The sequence below is a fragment of the Sander lucioperca genome, chromosome 1 (assembly GCF_008315115.2).
Source record: "Sander lucioperca isolate FBNREF2018 chromosome 1, SLUC_FBN_1.2, whole genome shotgun sequence".
Classification (NCBI taxonomy): domain Eukaryota; kingdom Metazoa; phylum Chordata; class Actinopteri; order Perciformes; family Percidae; genus Sander; species Sander lucioperca.
In genome coordinates this window covers 25726154-25751798 of record NC_050173.1, presented here as the reverse complement: position 1 = coordinate 25751798, position 25645 = coordinate 25726154, and the positions used below count along the sequence as shown (strand labels likewise).

General features: G+C 39.0%; 1 protein-coding gene across 3 annotated transcripts in view; it reads right to left on the bottom strand.

Moving 5' to 3' along the window:
• The window catches only part of slit3 (slit homolog 3 (Drosophila)), a 255991-nt gene that overhangs the window by 69174 nt on the left and 161172 nt on the right, over positions 1-25645 (bottom strand). For all 3 annotated transcript variants that reach the window (XM_036001165.1, XM_036001156.1, XM_036001162.1), the window contains one exon: positions 1896-1967. In XM_036001165.1, the coding sequence (XP_035857058.1) occupies positions 1896-1915 (20 nt within the window). In that variant the 5' untranslated portion in view covers positions 1916-1967. The remainder of the gene's footprint in view (positions 1-1895; positions 1968-25645) is intronic.

Sequence of the window (25645 nt, the reverse complement as noted above, 5' to 3'; positions counted from 1 at the left end):
TATTTTCAAAAGCCATATGAAGAAATCACATTTTAGGTGACAGGGGGTGTAAGTCATTTCATTTAAAAAGAAGTTTCTACATAAAAAAACATGCGCGCACACACACACACACACACACACACACACACACACACACACACACAAACACACAGACTTCTCGAACTTCCCCACTAATCAAATCAAGGACATTTCTAAACATTTGATTGAATGAGTTGTTTTTATAAAAAGCAGCAAATTCAATACTGTGATTTGAGTTTGGAAAAGAAGGAACAAAATGTAATACAGCAAAAAAATAGGAGGAGATTGAGGATGAAGACGTACAGTGCCAGAAGGGACAAAGAGGAGGAGGATGGACTGAGATATGAACCCTGGACATTAAGGAGAGGGGGAAGAGGAAGACAAAAATGAAGAGTGGAAAGAGGAGGAGAAGGAGGAGGACAAAGGTGAACCAGTGAAGACATTTGAAGAGAAAGAAGAAGCAACAAAAGGAGCTGATGGTAGGAAAAATGAGAACACATAGGGAAACATGACATGAGTGATGGAAATATCAGAGAAACATAAAAGGTAGGAAAGAGTGGTGTGATAGGGGAAAACAGAGAATTCATGAAAGGAGAGGCTGAAAAAAAAAGAAAGATTGGGGTAAGTGAGGAAGATGTGCAAAATAAGGAAACCAAATAAGAGAAGAAATGTGAAATGGGATGCACACAAAGCACAGAGTAGGAGAGAAAAAAGGACGAAAGAGGAAATCAGAGGTGGCAGTCACTCACTTTTGACAGAAAACAGAAGCCGACGAGGGCTTCTGATTAAAAGATATTGGATATTGGTAACTCTGTTCTCAATCTGCTGGCAACTGCGTAGCTGTGCTGCTGCCTGAGTCCAATTTTTAAAGGCTGATTCCAAGCTGCATTGCCACTAGAGTTGCAATAGTATGCAGGAAATACAGAAACCCTGCCACATGAATGGCTGTTGAGGGAAGCTGCCGTTCAAAAGTTGAACAGAGAAAATGGTCGTAAAAGATAAATGGACTTGTGCGATTGTTACCCTGCTTGTGTTTAGAAAATCCCTATTTCTGAATGTTATGTAGAGTCTAGTAATTTGGGGAGGAAATCCCATTCTATGCATGCTGGTTTGGCAGATTTCAACCCCAGTGTGGCCAGCAGGAATGCAACCAATGGGCTGCCTCTCAGACAGTCCCACAGGATTATGGGTAGTGTCTCTTGAGATGACGTGCCATCGCCTTGGCAACAGTAAGATCTCAAAAAGAACCTTTCTAATTAATCAGAAAGGATGATTTTGAGTGGGGTTCATGTTGGATCATGACTATGTGCGTGTGTGTGTGTGTGTGTGTGTGTGTGTGTGTGTGTGTGTGTGTGTGTGTGTGCGTGTGCTCACATCAGTAACATCAGTGTAGGAAGTTTCTCCTAATGAATCAAAGCAGATTGAACTATAGAGCCTAAACAAGTTTCTCTTGTGGTATTAATGAGGTTACCATTACTCAAATGTGTATGTGTGTGTGTGTGTGTGTGTGTGTGTGAGTGAGTGTGTGCGTAATGGCCACATGATTATTCACAGTCATGAAACAATAGAAGAGTTGGTCTCTTATTATGGCATGATTAGATGATCACACACAGACCCTGCTGCCAAGCTGTGTGTGTTTGTGGCGTGTGTGTATGAAAGTGAACATTACTTGAACGTAAACATTATGTGTGTGTGCACAGTGCATGTCTGTACATACTCGGTTTGCATGAAAGTAGGCAATATTGCATCTGTGCATGTGTGTATGTGTTAATGTGCAACCACAGAGTGCACGTGTGTGAGCATCTGTAGTATATGTTAGCAGTTTTCTGTGCGTGTGCGTGTGCGTGTGTGTGTGTGTGATTGAGTGTTATACTCACAGTGTCCGCAGCTTGGGCATGTGGTTGAAACTGGACAGCGGGATGAGGGTGATGTTGTTGTTGTTGAGGGTGCTGGACGGAAAAACAGAGAGAGGAAAGAGGGGGAGAAAAGAGAAAAACAGATTGTTAGAAAAATAAGACCCTGGTGCCACTTTTTGGTCTGGCAGTTTAAACTCTGACGCAAGTTAAATTAAATTCTATCCCGAACGCAGGTTTGAGTTCATGTCACCTTGTCCCTGACCTCTCAAATCTCCAAGTTTGAGGATGTTAGTGAGTCATACTTGAATAAGTTTACAAGAACCTTCGTTCATGGCGGTGGTGTTCACCAAAGTAGTCAAGATGAATTCTGAGAGGTCCTCAGGTGGCTAATAGAATAGCAACTAATCAAAAACATATTCCCCTACACCAAAAACACATTTTTTAGGGTTTTCTATAATATTTTCTTCTGAAGTACTGGATAGTTCTATCCCCTCAGCTTCTAGAAAATTATTCGAATTAAACAATCTGAGTAAGGAAAATCACTCGTAACTACTAAAATGTATTTTTTATTCCATTTAATTTAGTTTAACAGTTGTTTTGGGATTGTACAGTGCTCTATAAGATATAAATGTATTTTAAAACATAAGGAGACCAGTGTTTCCCTAAAAATCAAGCAATAGACTTCTGTGGATGAAATAAAGAATTTAGTTTAGTAATTTATTCAACGTAGGAGCATTTAGAATTGCCTGAAACAATACATTTCTTTTAATTAATAAAGAACAGAAAGTATTTTCCTAAAAGAGAGATCGCTCCTTTGGTTTCTCCTTGAAAGTTTTTCTTTATCTGAAATGAGGGTCTCAGAATAGGGGGGTTTGCATAATGTAGAGATTGTAAAACCCACTAAGGCAAATTTGTAATTCTGGATAATATACATAAAATGTACTTGATTTGAATTGAAATCATACAAACATCGCTCGTCCTGTTTTAAACATCAAAACTGCAACACATGAAAAATCCGGACCTTCTGCTCATGGTGCCGCTATTGTGCCAAGTCATCACATTGAGTTTTAACTCATTATTTATTAATACGCAAGCACACACACATCAACACATGCGCTTGATCTGTGCTTCTTCCATCTCTGACTTATAAGCAGGTCACTGCTGTCTCTGACTATTAGCTCTCTCATAAACTAGACTGTCTCATATTTAGTATCGACCGAACGTGGAATGAAAAAAAGGTTGACTGTCTTTAAAAACAAACACACACACAAGCAATCCCACGTGTTGAAGAAACTCAACGCTTATTGATTCTCTGTGATTTTCATGTACAGAAATGGAGACAGAAATGAGAGCAAAGAGAAAAAAGGGCAGCTATTCCATTGAAGCAATGCACAGGGGATTCAGATTGCATTGACTTGTACAAGCTGGTAAAGCTGCATATACAAAACACTCGAGGGGTGGGGGAAATATATAAGAACACAAGCAGGTCCCTCATGACTTAAGCATTGCACACAGAAATTACAATACTGCAATACAGACTTGACAAAGACATACAACTTGCATTATGTGGTCATAATGCAGTGAACACAATGTGAAAAACAGAGCAAATGTTTTAGTTATTATCCTTAGAAGTACTGTAGGCTAAATTAGGCTCAGTCTTTGTGGTTTTTACTGATTTCTACCCCACAATCTTAGATGTTTAAAACAATGTTGACCTTAAAATGTGTTGTTGTTAATGATGAAAGTTTCTTCCACTTTCTTTCCTCTTACGTCCACTGTTAGAAAGTGAAGCAAATAATCGGGAGATAATGCAAATGAAGTATTGATCTTGTGCCAGATGTGCTAATAATTAAATAAAAACAATAAAAATAAACAAATAAATAAATAAACATTTCCCAATTGATTTGGGCAGAAATACAACAATATACAGCAACAAATAATGACGCCTCATTGTATCTTGTGAGACTGTCCAAATGGCTTGAAGTCAGATTTTTTAAGTAAAAAAGTCAACATTGAAAACATCAGTAAATGAGAGATCCTTGTTACTTTACAAATCCAGGAATTTCTAAAATGTGTACTACAGTACAATTTTTCTGGTGGCTTGTGGGAGCCAACATTAACACAAGCCAGTGCAACCATTTGCTTTGTTTTTGCCCAAGTTTCATGGATCATTAATTTCACTGGATAGAAAATAGGGCTAGTTTACTTTACATATCACCCGAAACCTTGTGTGTTCAAAGAGTCATTGTTTCAGGACGAATGAAGACTGAGCGGTCATTTTTTATAACAGAAACCCATTCATTTTTCACGTTTGACAATGTGTTTTTAATGCGTTCAGACAAGGACAAGGTCGGCTTTCTCTCTGAAAAATAGACCAAATTCTGGATGAGGATTTGTTTTTAACAGCATCTGCAATATGTTTGTGCCTGAACATACAGTGCGACCACGGTGAGGGTTTGGATTTCACCGACAAAAATCAAGGATGGTTTGTTTTACACACTGTTCAAAAACGTCTCATTACCGGGGGTTTGCTATGTTTTTACTAACACCCACTCAGCCTTAAAATAGACTGTTCTTGCCTCCGTCTGTTGATGTTACTACTTTTCTTTCTCTTTAATTCTCTCTCTTTCCGATTCTCTTTCTACATTCCCCTCCCTGCCAGTATAGCCTCAGTGGCCTTGGTAGACGGATAAAGTTTCACACTCACGCTCACATACACACACTTACGCACACACATTAGGAGTGCTGCTATGGTCAGCCCTGTCAGGGGTGATTCCACCCAGTATATATAACTTAATTGTGAAATAACAATAATTTCCCCCTGCAATTTCCCAGTCAGTTATTCTCCCACTCACTCCTGGTCCGGTCCACAACTCTCTGCCTTAATAAAGTAGTGACTAGACTGATTTAAGCCAAGACAAACACTAAAAACATCATTTAGAAGTCCACAACTATGTTTTATATTGTGGCTGTTTTTCCCCCAGCTTATTTTACACCCCCCTTGGCCATGGCTGCTCTCTTAAAAAAACGTAGATGCTCTTGGATTTGTAGTTGTAGTAGAACAAAAAAAATGCATTTTGGCAAAGAGAGCAACTGTGGCAGAAAGTTCACCGTTTAACATTGCACAGATAGTGGATAGTAAAAGTGAAATTACCCTACCAAACTACTTGAAAGTGTCATAGTTTGCCTTTCATGTGGTGCAATTACTAATAAAATTGTACTAACTCAAACACAACTAAAATGTGCTGTTTGCCCCAAAAACATACAGATGGTATGAAACATAATTTTAATTGTTAAGTGCATTTTAAAACTGAAAGAAATTTCCAAAATGTTTTAATTGTGTGCTAAAAGCTGGCACTGAGTGATATAAACTATAGGGAAATAGCCAGAATACTGTACACCTGTGAATCTCTAAAACATTTGATTCAAGTCTTTGGTTTTACAGTGTAAAGAATCTGATTGGTCCAGATGGGGACTTTCCACTGGTTTTGCACTCCACCTTATGTCTAAACTTTATAATCCTGCAGCCTTGACAGATCCCAACACTCCATACTGTACTTCCACCACAAAATCACACAGCACAAACCGGAACATTGGCCGTGTGGTCGCGGTCCCATTTACAAATGTTTCACAACTGATGTTATACGGTATGGTTAGGAAAATACTTTGTGTACTGTGTATTAGCATCCTGTGTTGCAACTGTTTCCAAAGTGACGTTATGCCTTGAGTGAGAAAGCTTTATTTTTCTTCTATTTAATGGCAGATGTTTGAGTTAATATTGCTTCATATTCTGAAGCTGTGTGGAGCCACATAGTTAAAGATTCATGATTTATTGGTCAAATAAGCTGGTCAAAAGCACAAATATGTCTAGATATACATTATTGGATCCTATTGACGACTCTTGGGTCCGCGGGAGTTTAAAGGCAATCTTTCTTTTTTTTTACTGTATGTCTTTAATCTCATGGATGTACAGTACATCCAAAGATCAGTCAATATCTCTGACATGACAAGACTCCAGTGTCAACTTTCTTCTTCAAAAGTAGTAGTTTGTCTTTGTTCTGTCATTCATTTTAAGGTGGGTAATGTTTTTTACTCTTCTTCTTATATATCTTCCTCCTAATAAAATATAAAAACTCATCATATGTATAGATTCTAACACAGATTTAGCCAAAGCTTAAATCCCACATTTTACTGGAAGCTTGCTGCCCTGCAGATTAATTATTAGAGAAAAGCCTGTTTGAAATAAATAAATAATCACATTTTATTTTTGCAGTCACAGTAAAAAAGAGCTCAAGGACTAGTCCAACACTGTTTGCGACACACAATATTTCTATTACAAAATGCCTATTCAGCTCTATTTTTTCTTTTTAATTTGAGATAGGCTGCAGTGACCGCTGCAGTGCTATAGCAGGATAGATCCAAGATCCCTGAATGTGTGTGTATGTGTGCGTATACATGCCCGTATGTGTGTGCGCTACTATTAAGTGTGTATTCTAGAGTCAGCATGTTACAGTACATGCTTACGTGTGTCTGCATGTGTGTTTGTGTGTGTGTGTGTGTGTGTGTGTGTGTGTTTTTTTTTCGATGCAGTGGTCTCTCTGTTGCAGTAAATGGGCCTCTGCAGTAAGTGATGGAGGAGACTCTTTAGAGGCAACCCACCTAGGGTGATGCTATCACTTGTGTTTGCGCGTGCTTGTGTGTGTGAGAGAGAGAGAGGGAAAGAGAGTGATGTTATCATATGTGTCTTTGCTGCAGCCTACACACTGAGGTCAAAGCCTTACTTGTCAATCTGTCCTCCCTCATGCACACAGAAACACACACATCCACAAGATTAACTAGCTATTTACAAAGGTTAAAATATCTTCTGCTCTACTTTTAAGATCCTGGATAATAAGCCGGGCATGAAAAATACCTTAAGTAATAAATAACTACTATAAAACAGCTTCAGACAACAAAGTTACAACTTTTTTCAGTATTTGACAAAAATAACAAATTAAATACCAAATTGCATGTACTTCTTTCCCTGTAATATACTGTATGTTAGATGTAATATATGTTATAATTCATGTCGGATTTGTCCCACATGCCAGAAAAATAATCTAAATGTATTAGCAAATGGTGCAAACGTAAAAAACTTGGTGCAAACGTAAAAAACTTGGCTACTGTTAGCGTGAAGCCAGTGATGTTTGTATGTGGATCAAGATGACAGTTTTTGTTTAAAGTACTCTAAATGCTCACCAAACCTGTGACTTTTAAGTTCAAGGTCTTAACTTCATTTGTATCCCAAGTGTCTGAGTGTTCTGTGTTATCTGTCATAATATAAAATAAATAAGGTGATCTTTTGGTTTGAGATGCTACCCATAAGGTCACAATTTTGTGAATGTAAACTAAGTAAAAGGACACGTCTCTCTTTATGTGTATTTTTGTGTCTGGTTGCTCTCGAGTTCTGTTCAGTTGTATATTGTATCTATTTGTGTCTGGCTTTGGCTGTGTGTGTGTGTGTGTGTGTGTGTGTGTGTGTGTGTGTGTGTGTGCATGTAATAAAGTAAATTTTCTATTAGTCTCTATTATGCTCAATCAGCCTTAACAGACACCGATCAATACACTGACAGAATGTCTGAATTGCTACAGCCACTAAAACAAAACACAACATGTAACTTTATGACTATGATTACAACCAATATTGACTTCACGTTCAATACGATTATTCTCTCTCGTAATCACTAACATTAGTTATGGTCTTGTGAAAAGGAACCAAGAAGAGCTTGGACTGAATTACAAAAGACAATGTAAAACGCATCAGTATTGAATTGTCATTTTAGAGAGACAGTTGCTGGTATTCCTTTTCAGGATAAATGTAAATGTATAAAATAATTTACCTAATTTACAAAATGCTGAGCATTCATTATTTAAAATACTACTATTTTTTATTTCTAGTATAAAAGAGCCAGTTGACAGAAGTGTTATTATCATTTTGTGAAGCAGAGGCTAAACGTCATTGATACCAGTATAAAAACACCATCATTTATTTCAATTTTCTGTAATCATTGTGGAATATTAGACTTGTTCAATAGCTGATGTCTCATTTCAGATAGAACTCCTGGATAAAAAACCTTCTGGTGCACTTGGACCTACTCTGAAATCTCAAATCAATACTCCATTGTGGGAATAAGACCACAAACTGAGTGCACAACAAAGCAATTTTATGACCCTACTTACAACTGCATTGTTGTTACGATTGACCAGACTGCCTCTAATAATTGCAAACATACTATAGAAATCTTTGATGTGACAAAACAAAGATTCCAGAAACACATTGTTTTTTATCAAGTTACCTTTAGATGAATACCACATATACAGGACATGCTTCTGTGTCAAATTGACTTGGTTCAACCAAGTCAATTTGACACTGCAAGCAAACTGTTGTCCCTCAGCAGCGGTTCCTCATAACATTGGTCTCTCATTGTATCTCCACAGTGCTGTCAAGTAAGATCTGGCTGCACCACAGATATAGTTTAGGATAGGAAGAAAAAATGCTCTGGGGTTGTTTGCATTTCTTTAAACCAATCACAATTGTCTAACATCTGTGTGCTGGGAAGGTACATGTGTCAGGTGACTTCATTGGTTTCGCCAGGTTAATGCAATTAACGACCTAATTGGTTAGAAAAGTGGCAGTGGACTGAGAATGAGGATTAAGGCCTGGTCACATCACCATTCAAAATAACAACTTTTGCAGCACAATCTATTATTTCAATAGAAACACTGCTCATCACATGGATTATTTTAATTGTGTCCTTTCATGGTGTGACTGGACTTTTAAAGCTCACTCACATACAGTAGTTACATCTTAGTTTTAGGACATTTTTGCTAGCTTGTCAAAAAAGAAAAGTGATTAAATGTTCTTATGCAAGTAGACTGTGGACACGTTTCTGTAATCTCTGCCTTATTGTGATATGAGTCCATCTTAAAACATAAAAAATGTTTTTGTGTCAACTCCACACCAGTTACAATGGAGCCTGATCAGTAGTCAGTCCCTGAGAATTATGTTAGCAAAGGGCTTCTCTATAAACATTTTCCTTCCATCAAGCTGCTTCAATAGACCAATATAGAGGAATATTTTAGTTACACAACTGACTTAGCTAAATCTTGCATGTGAAAACTCAATCTCTGCCTTCATACTTGTAAAATCAACTCATTGTTATTGAGCAGCATGCTTGCATGCTCCTTCTCTGGAGGTTGTTGAATGTTGCTGTGGGAAATCACTAATGTATGTAGGATAGGTAGGGGGAAAAGAGAAAAAAGGATAGAAATACTGCATTAAATAAAATGTGAATTCAGTGCCTGTACTTGTTTTTTTGTGGATCATAATTAATGTTTACAAGGAAAATCCAAGACCTCTAGCCAACCTCCTTCATTCAATACAACTTGTGTAAAACCTAAATAAAACGCAAGTGAAAAGGTTATGCTGTTATTAATGTTTTCAGGTTAAATCAAGCTAACATGCCTGTTTTCTAAATGGAATATTTTCAGGATTGAAATTGCAATTCTAGTGCCGTGACTGAAAAAAATATTGATTAGAAAGGGGGCGAACAGCAAACGGGGTAGACAGGTTAACACAGATATAGATTGTATCAGAGAGGAGAGGAATGTTGATTGTCATTCAAAGCATGTATTAAGATAAACTGTGAAGCCAGTGTAAACATTGATTTTGCGTGTGTGGGTGTAAACAGGTTTAAATTCATCCAATGGCTGGGAAGATCCTTGAGTTTAAAATCTAATCTTAATCTGCTTGACATAAGCATTGATGTGCAGCTGTAGCTGAAGCTTAAAGGAACACGCCAACTTATTGGGACTTTAGCTTATTCACCGTAACCCCCAGAGTTAGATAAGTCCATACACACCCTTCTCATCTCTGTGCGTGTTGTAGCTCTTTCCGACGGCTCCACCGGTAGCTTAGCCTAGCACGGATCCTGAAGGTAACCGGTTCCAACTAGCCTACTGCTCCGAATAAGTGACAAAATAACGCCAACCTGTTCCTATTTACATGTTGTGATTTGTATAGTCACAGTGTGTACAAATAACAAGGTCACATGAGACACAGCTATCTTCTAACCGTCGGAGCCGTCGGAAAGAGCTACAACACGCACGGAGATGAGAAGGGTATGTATGGACTTATCTAACTCTGGGGGTTACGGTGAATAAGCTAAAGTCCTAATAAGTCGGCGTGTTCCTTTAACACTGCCAGCACATGAATATCACATGCAGTACAATATTATTTACTCACTCAAAAATACTAAATCAAACTGTAAAATGGCCAAACTGAAACCTCAGAAACCCGGGTGTTTATTTTGCATTCTTATAAAGCTGAGGTGATCCTAATCACTAACCAGTTACCTCTGAGACACAAGGAAGTGAAGTTGGGCTGATTTGCTTTCTTGCCAAGAGTTATACGGGAAGATCGATACCACTGCCATGTACAGTAAATATGAAGCTACATCCAGCAGCCAGTTAGCTTAGCACAAAAACTGGAAATGGGCAGTAACTTAATGAAGTCTTGTCAAACCAGTGCAGCACATAACCCCTGTAAAAGTGTCATTTTTAGACTTTAGTTTGTGTACGGATTAAACAAACAAGATGTGTTTTGGACAGTGAGCTTTAGTGGTGATGGTGGGTGGTATTGCTATGTGTGTATACATGTGGATCTATCTATCTATCTATCTATCTATCTATCTATCTATCTATCTATCTATCTATCTATCTGTATATCTATCTATCTATCTATCTATCTATCTATCTATCTATCTGTCTGTCTGTCTGTCTGTCTATCTGTCTATCTGTCTATCTATCTATCTATCTCTCTATATACACAAATTGTACTTTACTCTTTATGGTTCATCAACACCAAAATATTATTTTAAAACAACAGTTTTTCTGGATGTAGAATGTGTTCTGCTGCAGTTGTTTTTGCTTTGACATGATTTCTAACAAGCATTTATTCCTTGGAGAGCTTTCCCACACAGACGCTAAAAAGGGGCCAACTATCGAAAGGCCTAAAAGACTCTTTATGAGTTGTGTGAAGAGCCCTCAGCATCTTCCCCAAGGCCTCATTACAGCTTTAGGAGAGGAGGCAAAAGACACTTCACTTCCCTCCATCAATTACTCATTTCTTTAACCCTTTCATGCTCACCGTTCACCCATTCACTGTAGAGAAAGCAAGCAGCTAAGAGAGACCCCAACATGTATGTCACTTTGTGTGTCAATCATATAGGTCACATAACCATTAAACTCTTCACTTCTTCTATTCACTCCTTCAACATGAGAGAAACTGGGGAGGGGAAATATCTATCTATAGGTAGATGTTATGTATGTGTGTCTGTACCTGTACATGCTTGTGTGCCACACAATGGTGCACGAGTCACACAATGCTGCAGCCTGATGCTATGCTTCTGTATACGCAGGTGTGTTTGTTTGTTGGAGGGTATAGGTGAGTGTGATCGCAGGCAATATTGGGTGCTTTGTTCATTTGTGATTTGTAAGTGTAAGCAGGTTAGGGTTAGGGTTAGATAACAACAAAAGGACAAAAAACAGACAGGACAGTGTTTTCTAAGAATGTAAATGAATGTGTGAATGAAAGCTTGAGTGTCTTCATAAGTGTATATATTTATGTTTGTGTGTGTGTGTGTGTGTGTGTGAGAGAGAGAGAGTGCTAAAGCTATGAGACAGAGAACAAATAGGATATGTGAATGAATGCCTCTGTCCTTCATTTAGTGTGTGTCTTGATCAGGATATTTCAGCTTGCAATTTGAAGTGATTTTTGACCCTGTTGACTCTAACACCGAACTCTGGAGATCCAGGAGGTCTGCAAAGAGGCTTTAAGGGTCTTCAGGTTTTTAGTGGTTGAATTGTCTCATATTTGAACTTTCCCACGGGGTTTAATGCCTGCTTTACTGCTTTACCCTGGCAGCCTGGTGTTAGATTGTGTATGCGTGAGTGTGTTTTGTTTTTGTGTGTATGTGCAATTGTGCCCGTTTGTGTATTTGTGTTGTTGCATACATATATGTGTTTGTGACTGTGTGTGCGTGAGCGAGCGAGCAAGCTAGGTTAATGAACTCTTGAGTGTTTGCACAACCAAAGTCGTGCAATTTACTCCTCTCATCTCTGAGAAAATTGACAATTCCAAGGTGTTGCCGTTGGAAACCACCCTGAGAAAGCTCAACTGTGTCCAACCCAAACAGAAAACGCACTGCAGGGTTGATATAATTAGTAGTTAAGACCAAATCTTGAGCTTTGCCGCATTTAAAGTCTAAAACTATATTTACAACAAAGTGAGCATATGACAGACCGCATTTCAGATGATAAACAAAACTGTAAAATTAGTGAAACTATGACATTTTAAAAACCAATCTGTTATTTTTCTGCTGAAACTATGGCTGCACAAATGGAAGCAACAAAAAGTTACTGTATCGGCGCTTCAATTAAGTGATTGATAGAGGTGCTGAGCAACCTGTGCTGCAAGGTTTTTCAGATTGCCCGATGGACAATAATGTGCCAAGCTCTTGGCCAAGAGTTTCAACAGATTAAAACTTGAAATACGAAGGTATCTTTGTGAAAAATCAACTCTTTGAAGTGGGGTTTAAATAATAGCCTGCATGTGGAGTAAAGTAACAAAAGCTGCCCTTAAAACCACAATCTAATGATGTTGATTTTAATCAAATGAACTGACACTGAGCAATGATGATTATCATTGGACAAATCCATGTGGTTTGGCAGACGACTGTTTGTATGTATGTATGTGTGTGTGTGTGTGTGTGTGTGTGTGTGTGTGTGTGTGTGTGTGTGTGTGTGTGTGTGTGTGTGCGTGCGTGCACATATGTGAGGGAGAGAAATGCAAAGAAACGGCTATTTCACAATATGTCACCCTTGTATTCCGATCGATTACAAATGCTTTGTGGGTTTCCAAAATGAAAATCTGCAAGCAAGACACGGAGACACGAGGGAGAGGGGGAAAAAAAAGACTAATAATATGGGAGGGAGGAAGATGGGCAGAAACAGAGAGGTACATAAAAATCTACTGATGAGACCATTACACCTTAAACGGGAACAAATTAGAACGCAGATTGCCTCTCTTCCTCCTTCTTTCTTTTGCTCTCCTATAATCTTTTCTCGATTGTCTCACAGCTCTGCTTGATTTCCACCTTATATCACCCCCTCTCTCTCTCTCTCTCTCTCTCTCTCTCTCTCTCTCTCTCCTGCTCCTCCTCTCCCTCATCACATTCTCTCCTCCTCTTTCCTGTCCTGCCACCCAGTGGGATGTGATTAATTGTGAGTGGGTCAGACTGCTGGCACCAAGTTCTTCCGATATCTGACGCTATTCCCACCTCTGCATAAGCTCTGTTACCCGCCCCCTCCTCTGTGTGAACCGTCTGCTACTGACTGAATGTGTTACCTATTCCTTTGTATCAAACATTTGTAGATACTCCCTCCCGCTTTTATCTGCTGTTTTTTTTTTTTTTTTAAGAAAAAGTAATAGATCAGACAATTTTGATGGTGCACAGACTCATGTTAGAGCATTGCAGCAATACCAATATAAACAATTAACATTTAAATATCTAATTTGTGAACATGTTTACTTAATACAACTCATAACTAAAATCTACAATTTATGCTCTCATCAAGACAGCATACAACTGTATATAGCAGCATAATGATAACACAAATAAAATACATCACATCCAAGATACACCTACTGAGCAGTCAAGCAGTCAACTGTAACAGCCCCCCCCCTCCCCTTTTCTCAAAATCCCAAACAAAACCACTGTCATTTGGAAGACAGAAGTTACCTTACACATTCCACATACCAAATTTTATACAGATATTTCTAAATTCTTCTGGTCGCTATTGACCCACTCTTTCTCTCTTTCTCAATTTCTGCATCTTGTCTTCTGTCTTTCTGGCCTTTTTCTCTCTCTTTCCCACACCGCCTCATCCCTCGCTTTCTCTCCCTCACTCTCTCAGGTCAGGTCAGACCTCTGTCTTTGCCAGGGCACTGGTTGTTGCCAGAGTGTGATGGCTTTGCTGAGCTTGCTGACTCAAACAGAAGCCAAAAGGCCAGCCAAACCAAAATCACTGCACAGCAGAAAGCTGCACTGCTCTGTTCTTTTTTGACCACACACACACACACACACACACACACACACACACACACACACACACACACAGATAGATACAGGCATACACACACAAAAACAAGAAACATAGGGCACAAACATGGCCATGCATTGACAAAGAGACTTAAAAACATGCATCCACTGAAAGTGAATTCGCTTTTTCAGAAACCTCTGTATGCACACACACATACACACACACACACACACACTAGCCTTTGTATAACTAAACTCTAGGTTTAAGAAAGGTTATTTGCAGGGGCTTCGATCCAGCACCTGTGCATCAGAGATATAAGACAGATCTGGAGGCAGGACGCGACCACAGAAATACAATCGTTACTGGGGGTGACTGGGGCTGGACACACACCAACAGTACTGGGGATGTTCTGACATGTGGGGCACGCACGCACACACGCATGCACGCAGTCGCGCACACACACACACACATACACACACACACACACACACACACACACACACACACACACACACACACAAAGCAAGGGTATTTCACCATACATGGGACAAACATGCAGAAATACAAACTCTTTTTTACAAAAACGTTTTACAAAAACTTTTTTGTATTTCTTCACAATAGCGGAAGAGAACAGATATTTAACAGCATATATTTAACAGCATATATATATATATATATATATATATTAGGGCTGTCAATCAATTAAAAAATGTAATCTAATTAATTACATACTCTGTGATTAATTAATCAAAATTAATCGCATACATAATTAATGGTGCCTGAACCAATACTTTTGAAGAAAGTAAAAAAAGAAAAGAAAAAAAAAGGGTACTAAACAACAGTCGGTGACATTAAAGAACGGCTTGTTTATTGCTAAGGCCATATGGTCAAAATTAAATGATTTAATAATAATGTATAACAATAACAATAACTTATTTCACTAGTAAATTGCTGTTGAACGACAAAAACAACCACCAGATGGGAAATGGACATTTACAATAACTCCAAATGCACCACGAGTCTGTAGTTTACCAGTTTCATTGAACGCACCGTCTGTGTTGTTTCTCCGATGGCAGCTGCAGATTGTTACATCCCGGTGTTGAATCCTCTACAGTAAAACACAGTCAAACTTTACACCGTTTAGCGTTAGCTGTCAGCATTTTAACCGTGTTTAATCCAGCTACTAGCTAGCAGTAGGCTAACGTTAGCTGCTGTCGAGTATAGTGTTAACTAGCTAGCGGTAGGCTAACGTTAGCTGCTGTCGAGTATAGTGTTAACTAGCGTCACGTGCAGCGGTGTTTGTGTTGCCTGTGTCGTCTTCAGACCATCAGAGAGAAGTTCAGACATATCAGTGGCACCAGATTTCGGTAGCCAGGGTTGGCAGGAAGAAGATTTTTACAAGTAAATGTTCCAATTAATGATCCAGGCAGCACATTCTCGTCTCCCTCCTTCAGTTTACAGTCCAATGGTGGCTAGAACGGCTCCGGGTCAAACGTCAATATGGAATAGATTAATCTGCGTTATTTTTTTTAACACGTTATTTTTTCTCAGATTAATTAATCGAAATGAACGCGTTATTTTGACAGCCCTAATATATATATATATATATATATATATATATATATATCTCATTAAATAAATAAAAATAATAAATATTTTATTTGATAACTATGTTTAGTTTTTTTCTATTTTACGTGTGACAGAAAAAAAATCTTGTTCATCTCAATGTAGCATTTATATTTTAGATTAGCTCTCCCAGTGTGTCCCAGGCTGTCATTCTCATGTAGCATGCATAACCGACCAAGTGTAAGCAATGTTATTTGGCAGTACAGTACTTCTGGCAGTCTTTGTGTGTTTATGAGGTAATTTCCTTATAATAGTACTGTTGGAAACATCATTAAAGAGTAATGCTGAAATTTCTATTCCCATTCCAACATATCCACTTCTTTTTTTTCTCAAGTTAAACTTAAAGCCATGAAGGTCAAAAACAAAGTTGAAGGAGAAAGGGAGGCCCGGTGGAAGTGAGGCTGAGAAGTCAACAGTGGGTGGAAATACAATTCATGCCTCCAGCTTACAAGCTTGATACACGTCATTCTGTTTTCTTCACTGCTTTTCTCTCTTGATGTTTGAAAAAGTTATTCTGGTCTCGCTGCTTGGTTGGATGATCACTGAACTTCCTTGATTTGATGATGTCAGAGTCTAGTCTAACTCCTATTGGTTCAAAGTAGAGGCTGAATTAGCAGAGTAGATGCAAGAGTAGATTTTGCAATCCCACTTAATAGGAGGAAAGGGAGGTGGGAGATGATAACGGGGAAAAATAAAAGAATGGTGGAAGAAGGTAAGGAGGGAGAATAAGGGAGATACAGAAAGAGAAGAAGGGGCAACCCATCAAGAAAACAAGAGGGAAGGAGGGATAAGAAAAGATAGAAAGGAGGTAGATTGAAAGAGAAGTAAATCTTGCAGATGAAAAATGATTGAGAAGAGAACGAAAAAAGAGAGGCTGGAAGACAAGAGGGAAGACACATAAGATGAAGAAGAGAGGAACGAAAAAAGCGTTTAAGTGTGTGTTTGAGAGAGAGAGAGTTAGAGGCAGAGTGAAAGTCACCTTGTGGAGCTACATTGCACTAAGCAACTCTGTATGTCTCCCTTGCTGGTTGGCCAAAACCCCTCTGACACACACACACACACACACACCCTCTATCTTTTTCTCACTCTGTCTATCTCTCTAGGTGGTACACCCTTTTCCAGAAAGCTTTGCTTCATGGAGAAGAGCAATCATAAAATATGCAGCTGTTCCCCTGCTCTTTAGAGTGCTTCTCAGACCCCTCTTTCTGTGTGTGTGTGTGTGTGTGTGTGTGTGTGTGTGTGTGTGCATGTCATGTTATGGCGGTGTTCTCTTTTCTCTCTTACTTCTTTAACCATCTTGTCATTCCTCTCTCCATCTGTCTCTCTTTGTCACACCCTGAATTTCTATCTGTCTTGGTCACAATTTCAGTTTTTGAAAAATTGATTTCATTTCAGTTCAGTGGACATTATTGCAGTGGCTCTAACCTGCTTCTCATTCACTCTCACTGTCTTTCATGCTCAATCCATCCTCGTCCCCCCATGTCATTTTTCTGTTGCATCAGCAGAAAGGTAGGTTTCCTGCAGGAGGGAATCAAATATGGCTGCATACTCAGATAGTGTTGCTTATTTCTTTTAAACGTTGCCTTTATCTGTACATTGGCAGCACATTTGCTTGTATATGCCTGTAGATAGTCCCGTCATGAATCTGCAAATTATATCTGGCATTTCTGAGTTTATGTAAGTGCACTGAGATCTCAAAAATGTTTGAACTTATTTAGATTTAAAAAAGGTGTAAACTGATTTGTAGCATACTGTTATATTTATTTTATACTTTAAATAATCTTCATGCCATGTAACCGTTAAGAATTGTCTTGTAAGTGCTGCTGTTTGCAACATTGAAAACAGATAGGTATCCTGCCAAATGATTACAGATGATTGTGCAAATACTTATTTGGTATTCAACTAAAACTAATGTCCAGACTAACTTCCAATAAGTGACCAGGTAAGAATTGAGCTTTTGGCTCAAGCACAATTCCATAGATGCTGAATGCTGATGGACACATATTGGATTTTTCGGAGACTGAACGGGTAGAGATTATCTGATTTCTGATGGTATCGATGGCATCGAGCCTGCACATAAATCAAGGCAACAAGTGGCTTCAGAAATCCATATTGGTAATGTACAAATACTGTCATAAAGCCACATCCAATATTTAAACATGTCACTCAACAAAGATGCAAGAAACTGTACTTATGAAGCAGTAAGGTCTGCAGATATAAATCCAAAAGCCCACCAGCATTAATAATGAAACTCTTTAGAGGGTGGAGTGCTTCAAATATCTCGGACTCACCCTAGACAATAGACTGAGCGTTGACACACACCACTGACATCCACAAACGCTGCCAACAAAGATTATCTGCACAAACTCAAAGCACTTTCTGTTGCCCCACTACCTTCTGTTGCTGCTCTACAAAGTGTAATTTAACCCATTCTCCTCTGTTGTTCCCCATTTCTTCTGCCTCCAATTGGAACAAACTCATATGCATCGCACGCATCCAAAATGATTGGCCTCCCCTACCCCAACAGCAAGGCGATCACACGCAGAGCACCCACCACAGTGCATGACCCTCAGGCACCGCCTCAACCCATTCTTCACACTGCTTCCATCTGGTCATAGATACAGATCCCTGGCCTGGAAACAGGCACGCTATGGCAGGAATGTTGTCCCCTTTGCCATAAGCATCACTCAACAAAACACACTGGTAACTTTCATGTGTGTAGGTGTATTGGACATGTCATTGCCCTGGGAAAGAAGTAATGGTGGATTTCTTAGTTGTAAAGACAACTTTGAAAAAGACAAGGTTCAATGGTGCACCATAGTGCAGTGACTTTGCAGCAAAATGCAGGACATATTGTATATTTCCATCATCTTCAGAAATATACAGCTTTCAGATCCAAAGATAAACGATTATTTGAAAACTCCCCCTTTTTACATTTTCTGACTGAGATGGAGACCGTTTTGAAAAATGAAACTGGTTAATACTATTTATACCTGAAAATGATCAAGTACTTATCATCTATTTTCATTAATCTTCATTGTCAGCAGAGCAAAAAAACATGAAAGATCAGTGAACGAAAACCGTATCTAATTCAACTGGTTGAAAACCGGCCTACAAACTATTATTAATTAATCAGCTTCATATTAGCCTGACTGCCTCACTGCTCTCAACTACTCATGGAGTCCTTAGAAACATACACATATGTGTACATACATGTGCACACACCAACCACATGTGGCTGTGTACGTGTGTGCTTGCCTGCCAGGACCATTTTTTTTTATTTATGATTGTGTATGAAAACACTTCACTGCATGTTTTTTCATTGTTTGTGTGTTTATGCGTGCCCTTTCCCCAGCTCATTGGGATGCAAGGCGAGAGACCGTCAAGTGAGAGCTGTCCAGGCTAGCTTTGGAGTCATTAGCGCGCTCGTTAGTCTAGTTATGTTAAATCTAAATTACCATTCATCATCACACAGGGACCCATCATTTATTCTGATGTGGCCTGGCAGACACATGCACTAACTGGATTAACTCATTCAAAGACACGCAGACACACTTGCTAAAACACAGTGGAATTCCAAATCAGGCGTTAGCTGCGTAGTAAGTGTTTTAAAATAGATTATATATTATTGATTGAGACATTGCAGGGCATTAGTAATGATTGGTTTGCCCTTGTGAATGCTAATCATCTAAAAACTGTGCCCTGCTGCAGACAAATGTGACAAATGAGAATAATAAATCAAGAAAATAAGCTCTACAGTACGGTTTTTGACTTAAGTGTTCAGTTGGAGACATAATTAAATAATAATAATTAAGGTTGCAGAAACGAGCTTACAGGTTGGTGGCTCGAATAAGCAGATGTAAGCAGTTGTAATGTAAACAAAATAGCATAATCCAAAAAAACAAATGAAACGGTACATCGTACAGAGTATAGGATACAAATTCTACCTTCATATTCTGGGGATAAAATGCTATTCTGCATTTCTTATTGATGCAAAGAACACAGTGATATATGGAAAGACTTCAGGGTACAGCCGAGGAAGGCTGGCCTGCATTCAACACTGGCACTCAGCATTAAATTTGCTCTCACTGAGTAAAAACACACTCATTCACGCTGGCACACAGTCATTAGTCGCTACAGGAGAAATGCCGACCATCTGCGCTGACGTGATTGCAAAGACGAGGAATTCTGAGGAATCAAACAGAAAAAGTGGATCAAGCGGCTCCTCTGCCAAATATAAAGACTCTGTTTATCACATAATTACATTTCCACTTCTGCTGTGTTTATTGGCCTTACAAGTTTGAGCACTTACAGCTTTGGTAATCAAAGGCTTTAAAAAAAAAAGAGAGGTGAAATCAAAGTATTAGGAGGAAAGGCGACTGTGGGGTTTAATGGTCGTGGCACTCTTCTCAGTCATGCATTGGAGGAAAGTTTTCTTCAAGTTGCCCTCGATATGTTTGCAGCAGCATTGCGGCTTTGACCATCAAAACACAAAATGGAAAAATCTTTGTTTTTGTTATTAATCAGAGCAAATGCACCAATTGGACGTCCTCTAACAAATCCGCTTAATATGTTTATTAGATATAAACTGTTCATGACATGCAGCTTTGGGCAGGGTTTGACCTTTGTAATGGATAGGGAGAGAAAAGAGTCTCTGTTTAAAAAAAAATAAAAAGCACAAATTCCAAATGACAAAATGTGTTTATAAAGTCTTGCAGTGCCAATCTTAAGCCTTCAAAAGCTTGTATTGAGATGAAAAGGACTGTCAAGTAATCAAGATTAATCTTTTTGTTTATTGTTAACAATGAACACTACGAGACTCACTGTCATGCATCAATAACAGTTGCCATTAGGAAAATCACTTGTTTAGAATTATTGTGCGGCTCTAATTGATTCTGATAGGTGTTTAATGACAAATATTATAAGGCCACCCTGGCATGCAATCTGTTCATGATTTTAAGTGAAAGAATAATGAGTCAAGTGCGGGTCTATCTCTGTTTGTGGATGACAGAGAGAATATTTCTGTTGTTTTTTTTTTTATCTTTAAACGACACTGGTTTTAGTTGGTTCAGTGTCCCATCACCAAACTAGAACAGACAACTTTGAAACGACAGCTGTTTTCATATAACCTAATCAATGCTACTAATTCCTGGCAAGGCATCACAGAACACAGGCAGAGGAATGTCAATGAATCGACTCGTCTGGTAAAACAAAAAAATAACACTGGGTTTAGCATCTTGATTTGTCGCCATTTGAAAGGGTCTGTTTGCCGTACGAAAAGAGCTGTTAGCGTTTGTAATGTTTCGGTTGTAACATTATTTGTTTGTAGTTTGTTTTTGTTAACGTAACCACAACCTTTTGTTAACCTTAAAGGCCTTGGACACCCACACAGGTGTTTTCAGTTATTCTGCGATCGGTTAACATCTTCCTGAGCCTCCAGTTAGCTCTGTTTCACCTGTTAGGGCAAGACACATGACACCTTTATCATTCTTATTGGTAGATGAAATTTGTTACGTAATACATTCCCATTTAAGCTCCGACCCACCTTCAAGCTGGGCAGAGGTCTAATCAGCCAGAATAACTGAAAACACCTGTGTGGGTGTCCAGGGCCTTTAACCAGGTTTTATAGTTCCCTCACATAACTATACTGAAACTTAACCATAACCAAGTGTTTTCGTTGCCTAAACTGTTTTATATTTTGTATTTTTAACCACACTGTACCTGCCCTGTGCAGATTTGTAGAAAGAAAACGTTTTTAAAATGTTGCCATTGGACATAAAAAAAAATATCATCATTGAACATAATAGAATTGTCCAATATCAACGGTCTTATCAGGCGATAGGATTGGAATGATAATGTTCGTAGACTAGTGACGAAGCTAAAAAGAACATGCATGCAGTTTCAGGTCTGTGTTGCAAACTCCAGTCTCCTGCATCAAACGCGCTACTCGCCCATCCACCACCTCAATCTCTGTATCCTGACTTCCTGCGTTGGCACTAGATGGCATACATGTAAAGTGTGTACAGCAGACACCCTCGATGCTTGATGTTAAAAGATACTGCATAAGAGTGTTTCTTCCCCACCCAGTCTGTGGCTTTAAATTACACAACATGGATTGAAATTGACACCCACAATAGTACATGCCAAATGTCTGCTACATTTGTTCATCAATAAATTAATAATGTGGTGCATCCACTACAGTGGCTTATTTTTCAAAACAGTAACATCTGAACTCCACAGTGATATAAAGTCTTTTGGTCTCTGACCATGAGGCTAACAGTTCAAACCAACGTTTGAAATGTTTCTATATCAAAGCCTCACATCGTCTGCCTGTTTCGATGCATCTCAACAAAACAGTTTCGTTTTTTTTTAATCAAAAACGTAGTAGAGAACAGCGTTTTAGTGACAAATGTTAATTTATTATTGTGATCACGAAAAGTAATTCCTGGCAGGTAATGTTTTGTTAGCACAAAAGCCCCAAAAAGTTACTTTCAGAAATTGACTGGCAACTTCCCAGACTCACTCCTGTAATCTTCAGACAATGGAAGCTTGCCTAAAATCACCAGAGCATGCTAATTTCCTTCTTTAATTTTTCACCATGGCAGTAGTGGAGTTTATCTTCATTACTGGCCAGTGCAAAATGACTGGACGGATATTAAAGAGGGAGAAGAGATGACCTGCAGCAGAGGTCAAGTTGGACTCAGAACCACACTATGACATCAGTTTACAACAGGTCGTGTACTAGCGTAAAGTCAGAGAAACAGTATGTGACTTTATGAGTGACAGGTGACTGTTAAACATACTGATGCTTGCCTTTCAAGGCTACTGTGAAGTCAGTTATCAAATACAACAATCTCAAGCTTGTTCATCCATCACTGGACTGACTTAAATTTACAGGAGTCAGTTTTATAATCACGGATTAAAAAATGTTGGTATGAAAACCAACTACATCAAAAAATGAATTTATTTGAACTGTAGGAATCTACTGATTATAAAAATGGAAGCACTTCGGGTAAGTCTTAATAAACATCTTTTAAACCTATAATCATATCCAATTTTAAATAGAATATCAATCTATTTTTTAACTAACACCAATGTAGTTATAGCTCGTTTTGAGCACGTCTGCAACCCAGTCGGAGTCTCTGTCCTTACTTTGAGAAACGCTGTTCTGAGTCTATCTGGCAGTCTTGGTAGTCTGGAAACAACAAAGGGCCAAATTGAAAGTCAGACATTTGTTCCATCAATAATTAATACCACCCTGCTCACCTCCCTCTGATTCTTTCCATCTATTTTCTATCACTGGTCTTTTTTTTTAACCCGCTAATGTCACATCAGTGTTTCTTCCAGCTTTTCTGTCTCCTATTTCAACTTTTTTTTTCTCTTTAATTAGGGGTGCACCGATCCGATATTAAGATTGAATATCAGCCCCGATATTGATAAAATAGCCGGATCAGGGATCGGAAAAATTAACAGATCCACGGGCCAATCCAGTTTTTTTTTTTTATTTCCTCCGTCGCAGCACTGGGACCCCTATTAACTGCGTACCCTTCTCACTCATGGTAGTAACTTTATAACACAACAATTAATAACCCACAACTAACTTTCTTTAAAAGGATAAAACACCATAGCGAGTGTGTATCGACAGATACACAAAGCCCTGGCATCGGTATCGGTATCGAGACTGAACTAGTCGTTTCGGTGCATCCCTATCTTTAATGTCCTCTACACCTTTGTGTCCTACATCTTACTTTTCTCTGTTCTCTCTCTCATCTCTCTTGTTTTTCTGCTTGAAATTAAGGGACATTGGAAGTTTTCTTTGCATCTTTTTTTGTCTAACTGGTGTCTAGATTTGTCTGATCTTGTATTTATTGTATGTGTCTATCCCTCAGGGATCTCAACTTCCTGTTTTTCTCTTTCCCTTCCTTTTCTACACCTATATGTCTCAATCTTCTGATTCCTCTTCCTCTCATCTCTGGATTTCCCTCCTTCCCTTCCCGCCTGGTTCCCCCCCCCCCTCCCCCCTTCCCCTCTCCTCAGGTCCAACAGCAGATAAATAAATGATGTTGAGGAAACTGTCTGCTTTTACAACACCGATACCACACTCCTCTGTTTCTTTCCCTCCCCTTAAAATCTCTCCTTCTTCCCTTTTCCATTTTGTGAACACCCTTCACCTGCCCAAAATCTCTCTTGTCTCTGCTGGCAAAAAAGAGAGGAAAGGGTAGTAACCGCAGTCCTTTTGGGTCTAAATAAATCATAGCCCAGCACCGCCTTGCTTTTACAACACCGATCCTCCACTTTCATCCTGGCAGCCATGAAAGAGAGAGAGAGAGAGAGAGAGAGAGAGAGAGAGAGAGAGAGAGAGGGAGGAGGAAGTGAGGGAGAAAGAGACTATCTAAGGACAGATGAGTAAAGGGAGTGGATATCAAAGGAAATGGTGAATGTAAAAGTGTCTTTAGTCTTATCCGTCTTTCTTCCTAACCCTCTTTGGGAAGCGAAACTCTTCTGTCAAACCGAGACATAAAGGTTAACAGCAATTCAAACCGCGTTACCCCGTGTTTTACTCAGCCCGTCTTCACCCAGAAAATGACTGTATAGATCGATTGTGCAAGCAGCTCATAACGACTCATATTTATGTATGTTGTTAAGCGGCATTCTCGCCTGGCCGTAGTAATTATCATAAGAGCACACGAGGAAGTGAGGTGGTGGATGGGTCAAACAAACACAGGACTTTCACTCAGGAGACGGGGTTCGTGTGAAACCAAAAGTCAACTGTCACTTTTTGAAATTGAGTTTTATCATAGTTTAAAATGTGTGATTGGTGGGCGCTCGACTAGCTCAGTTGGTAGAGCAGGCACCCATATGTAGACGTTTACTCCTCGACGCAGCGGGCCCGGGTTCGGCTCTCGCCTGCGGCCCTTTGCTGCATGTCGTTCCCCCTTTCTCTCCCCTTTCATGTCTTCAGCTGTCCTGTCAAAATAAAGGCCTAAAATGCCCCAAAAAAAAAACGTGTGATTTGTCAAATATTTTATAAATCCAATCTTTTGAAAGGCCTCAGTTTTAACATGCTTTCTAATTTAATAAACATTTATAACAATATTAATGAAACCAACAAACTAAAATCAGTTTAACGTTTTCATTGAGCCCGATGCCCCAATATTTAGCTTTGACTAGTCAACGCTGCTCCTGGGAAACATAATAAGCAACTCAGATAAAGCCTAGTCCACCAAGAAGCAGCGACTAATTAAAAATGACTAGATTAATTAATGTGGAGATTTGTTAGGGGCGCACACACACGCAGCGTTGTGCTTCTTTCAATTAGCACACTAAATTAGCACAATGGATGAAACACATGCACACATGCGCGCGTAACGCACACACACACACACAATACAAACACTGCAATACACATGCATGCTTACATTGAAATATAGAAAAGGACATCCACACACATGCAGGCAGACATCTTCTGGAGCTATCATCATCTTAAAGCTCCATCATACATTAACTGGACACTTCTGACCAGTAATGGGGATGGAAATGTGTGACTGGTACATTATTTATAAAAACACACACATATAACAAGCACAAGATCACACACACCTACACACAAAGATAGACCTGAACACACAGAGACACAAGCAAACACGCAAGGATGTTGGCAGACACACACACACGCTGACACATGTATATCCAGCCACAATGAAACAGACATTTGCATGCACACAAATTTGGACTTTTATACTTGTGAGGACCTAGTTACGAATTTATTTGCTGATTATTCTGTTAATTAACTGATGAAGGTAACATCTTCAAGTTGCTTATTTTGTTTCACCAATAGTCAAAAACCTAAATATTTTTATATATTTACAATTATATGAAACAGAAAAAAACCCAGCACATACACAGGCTGGAACCAGCAAATGCATTACATTACTGCTTGATAAGAGACCTAACTATTGATCAGCTAACGGATAAATCAACTAATCGTAACAAAATCCATAACC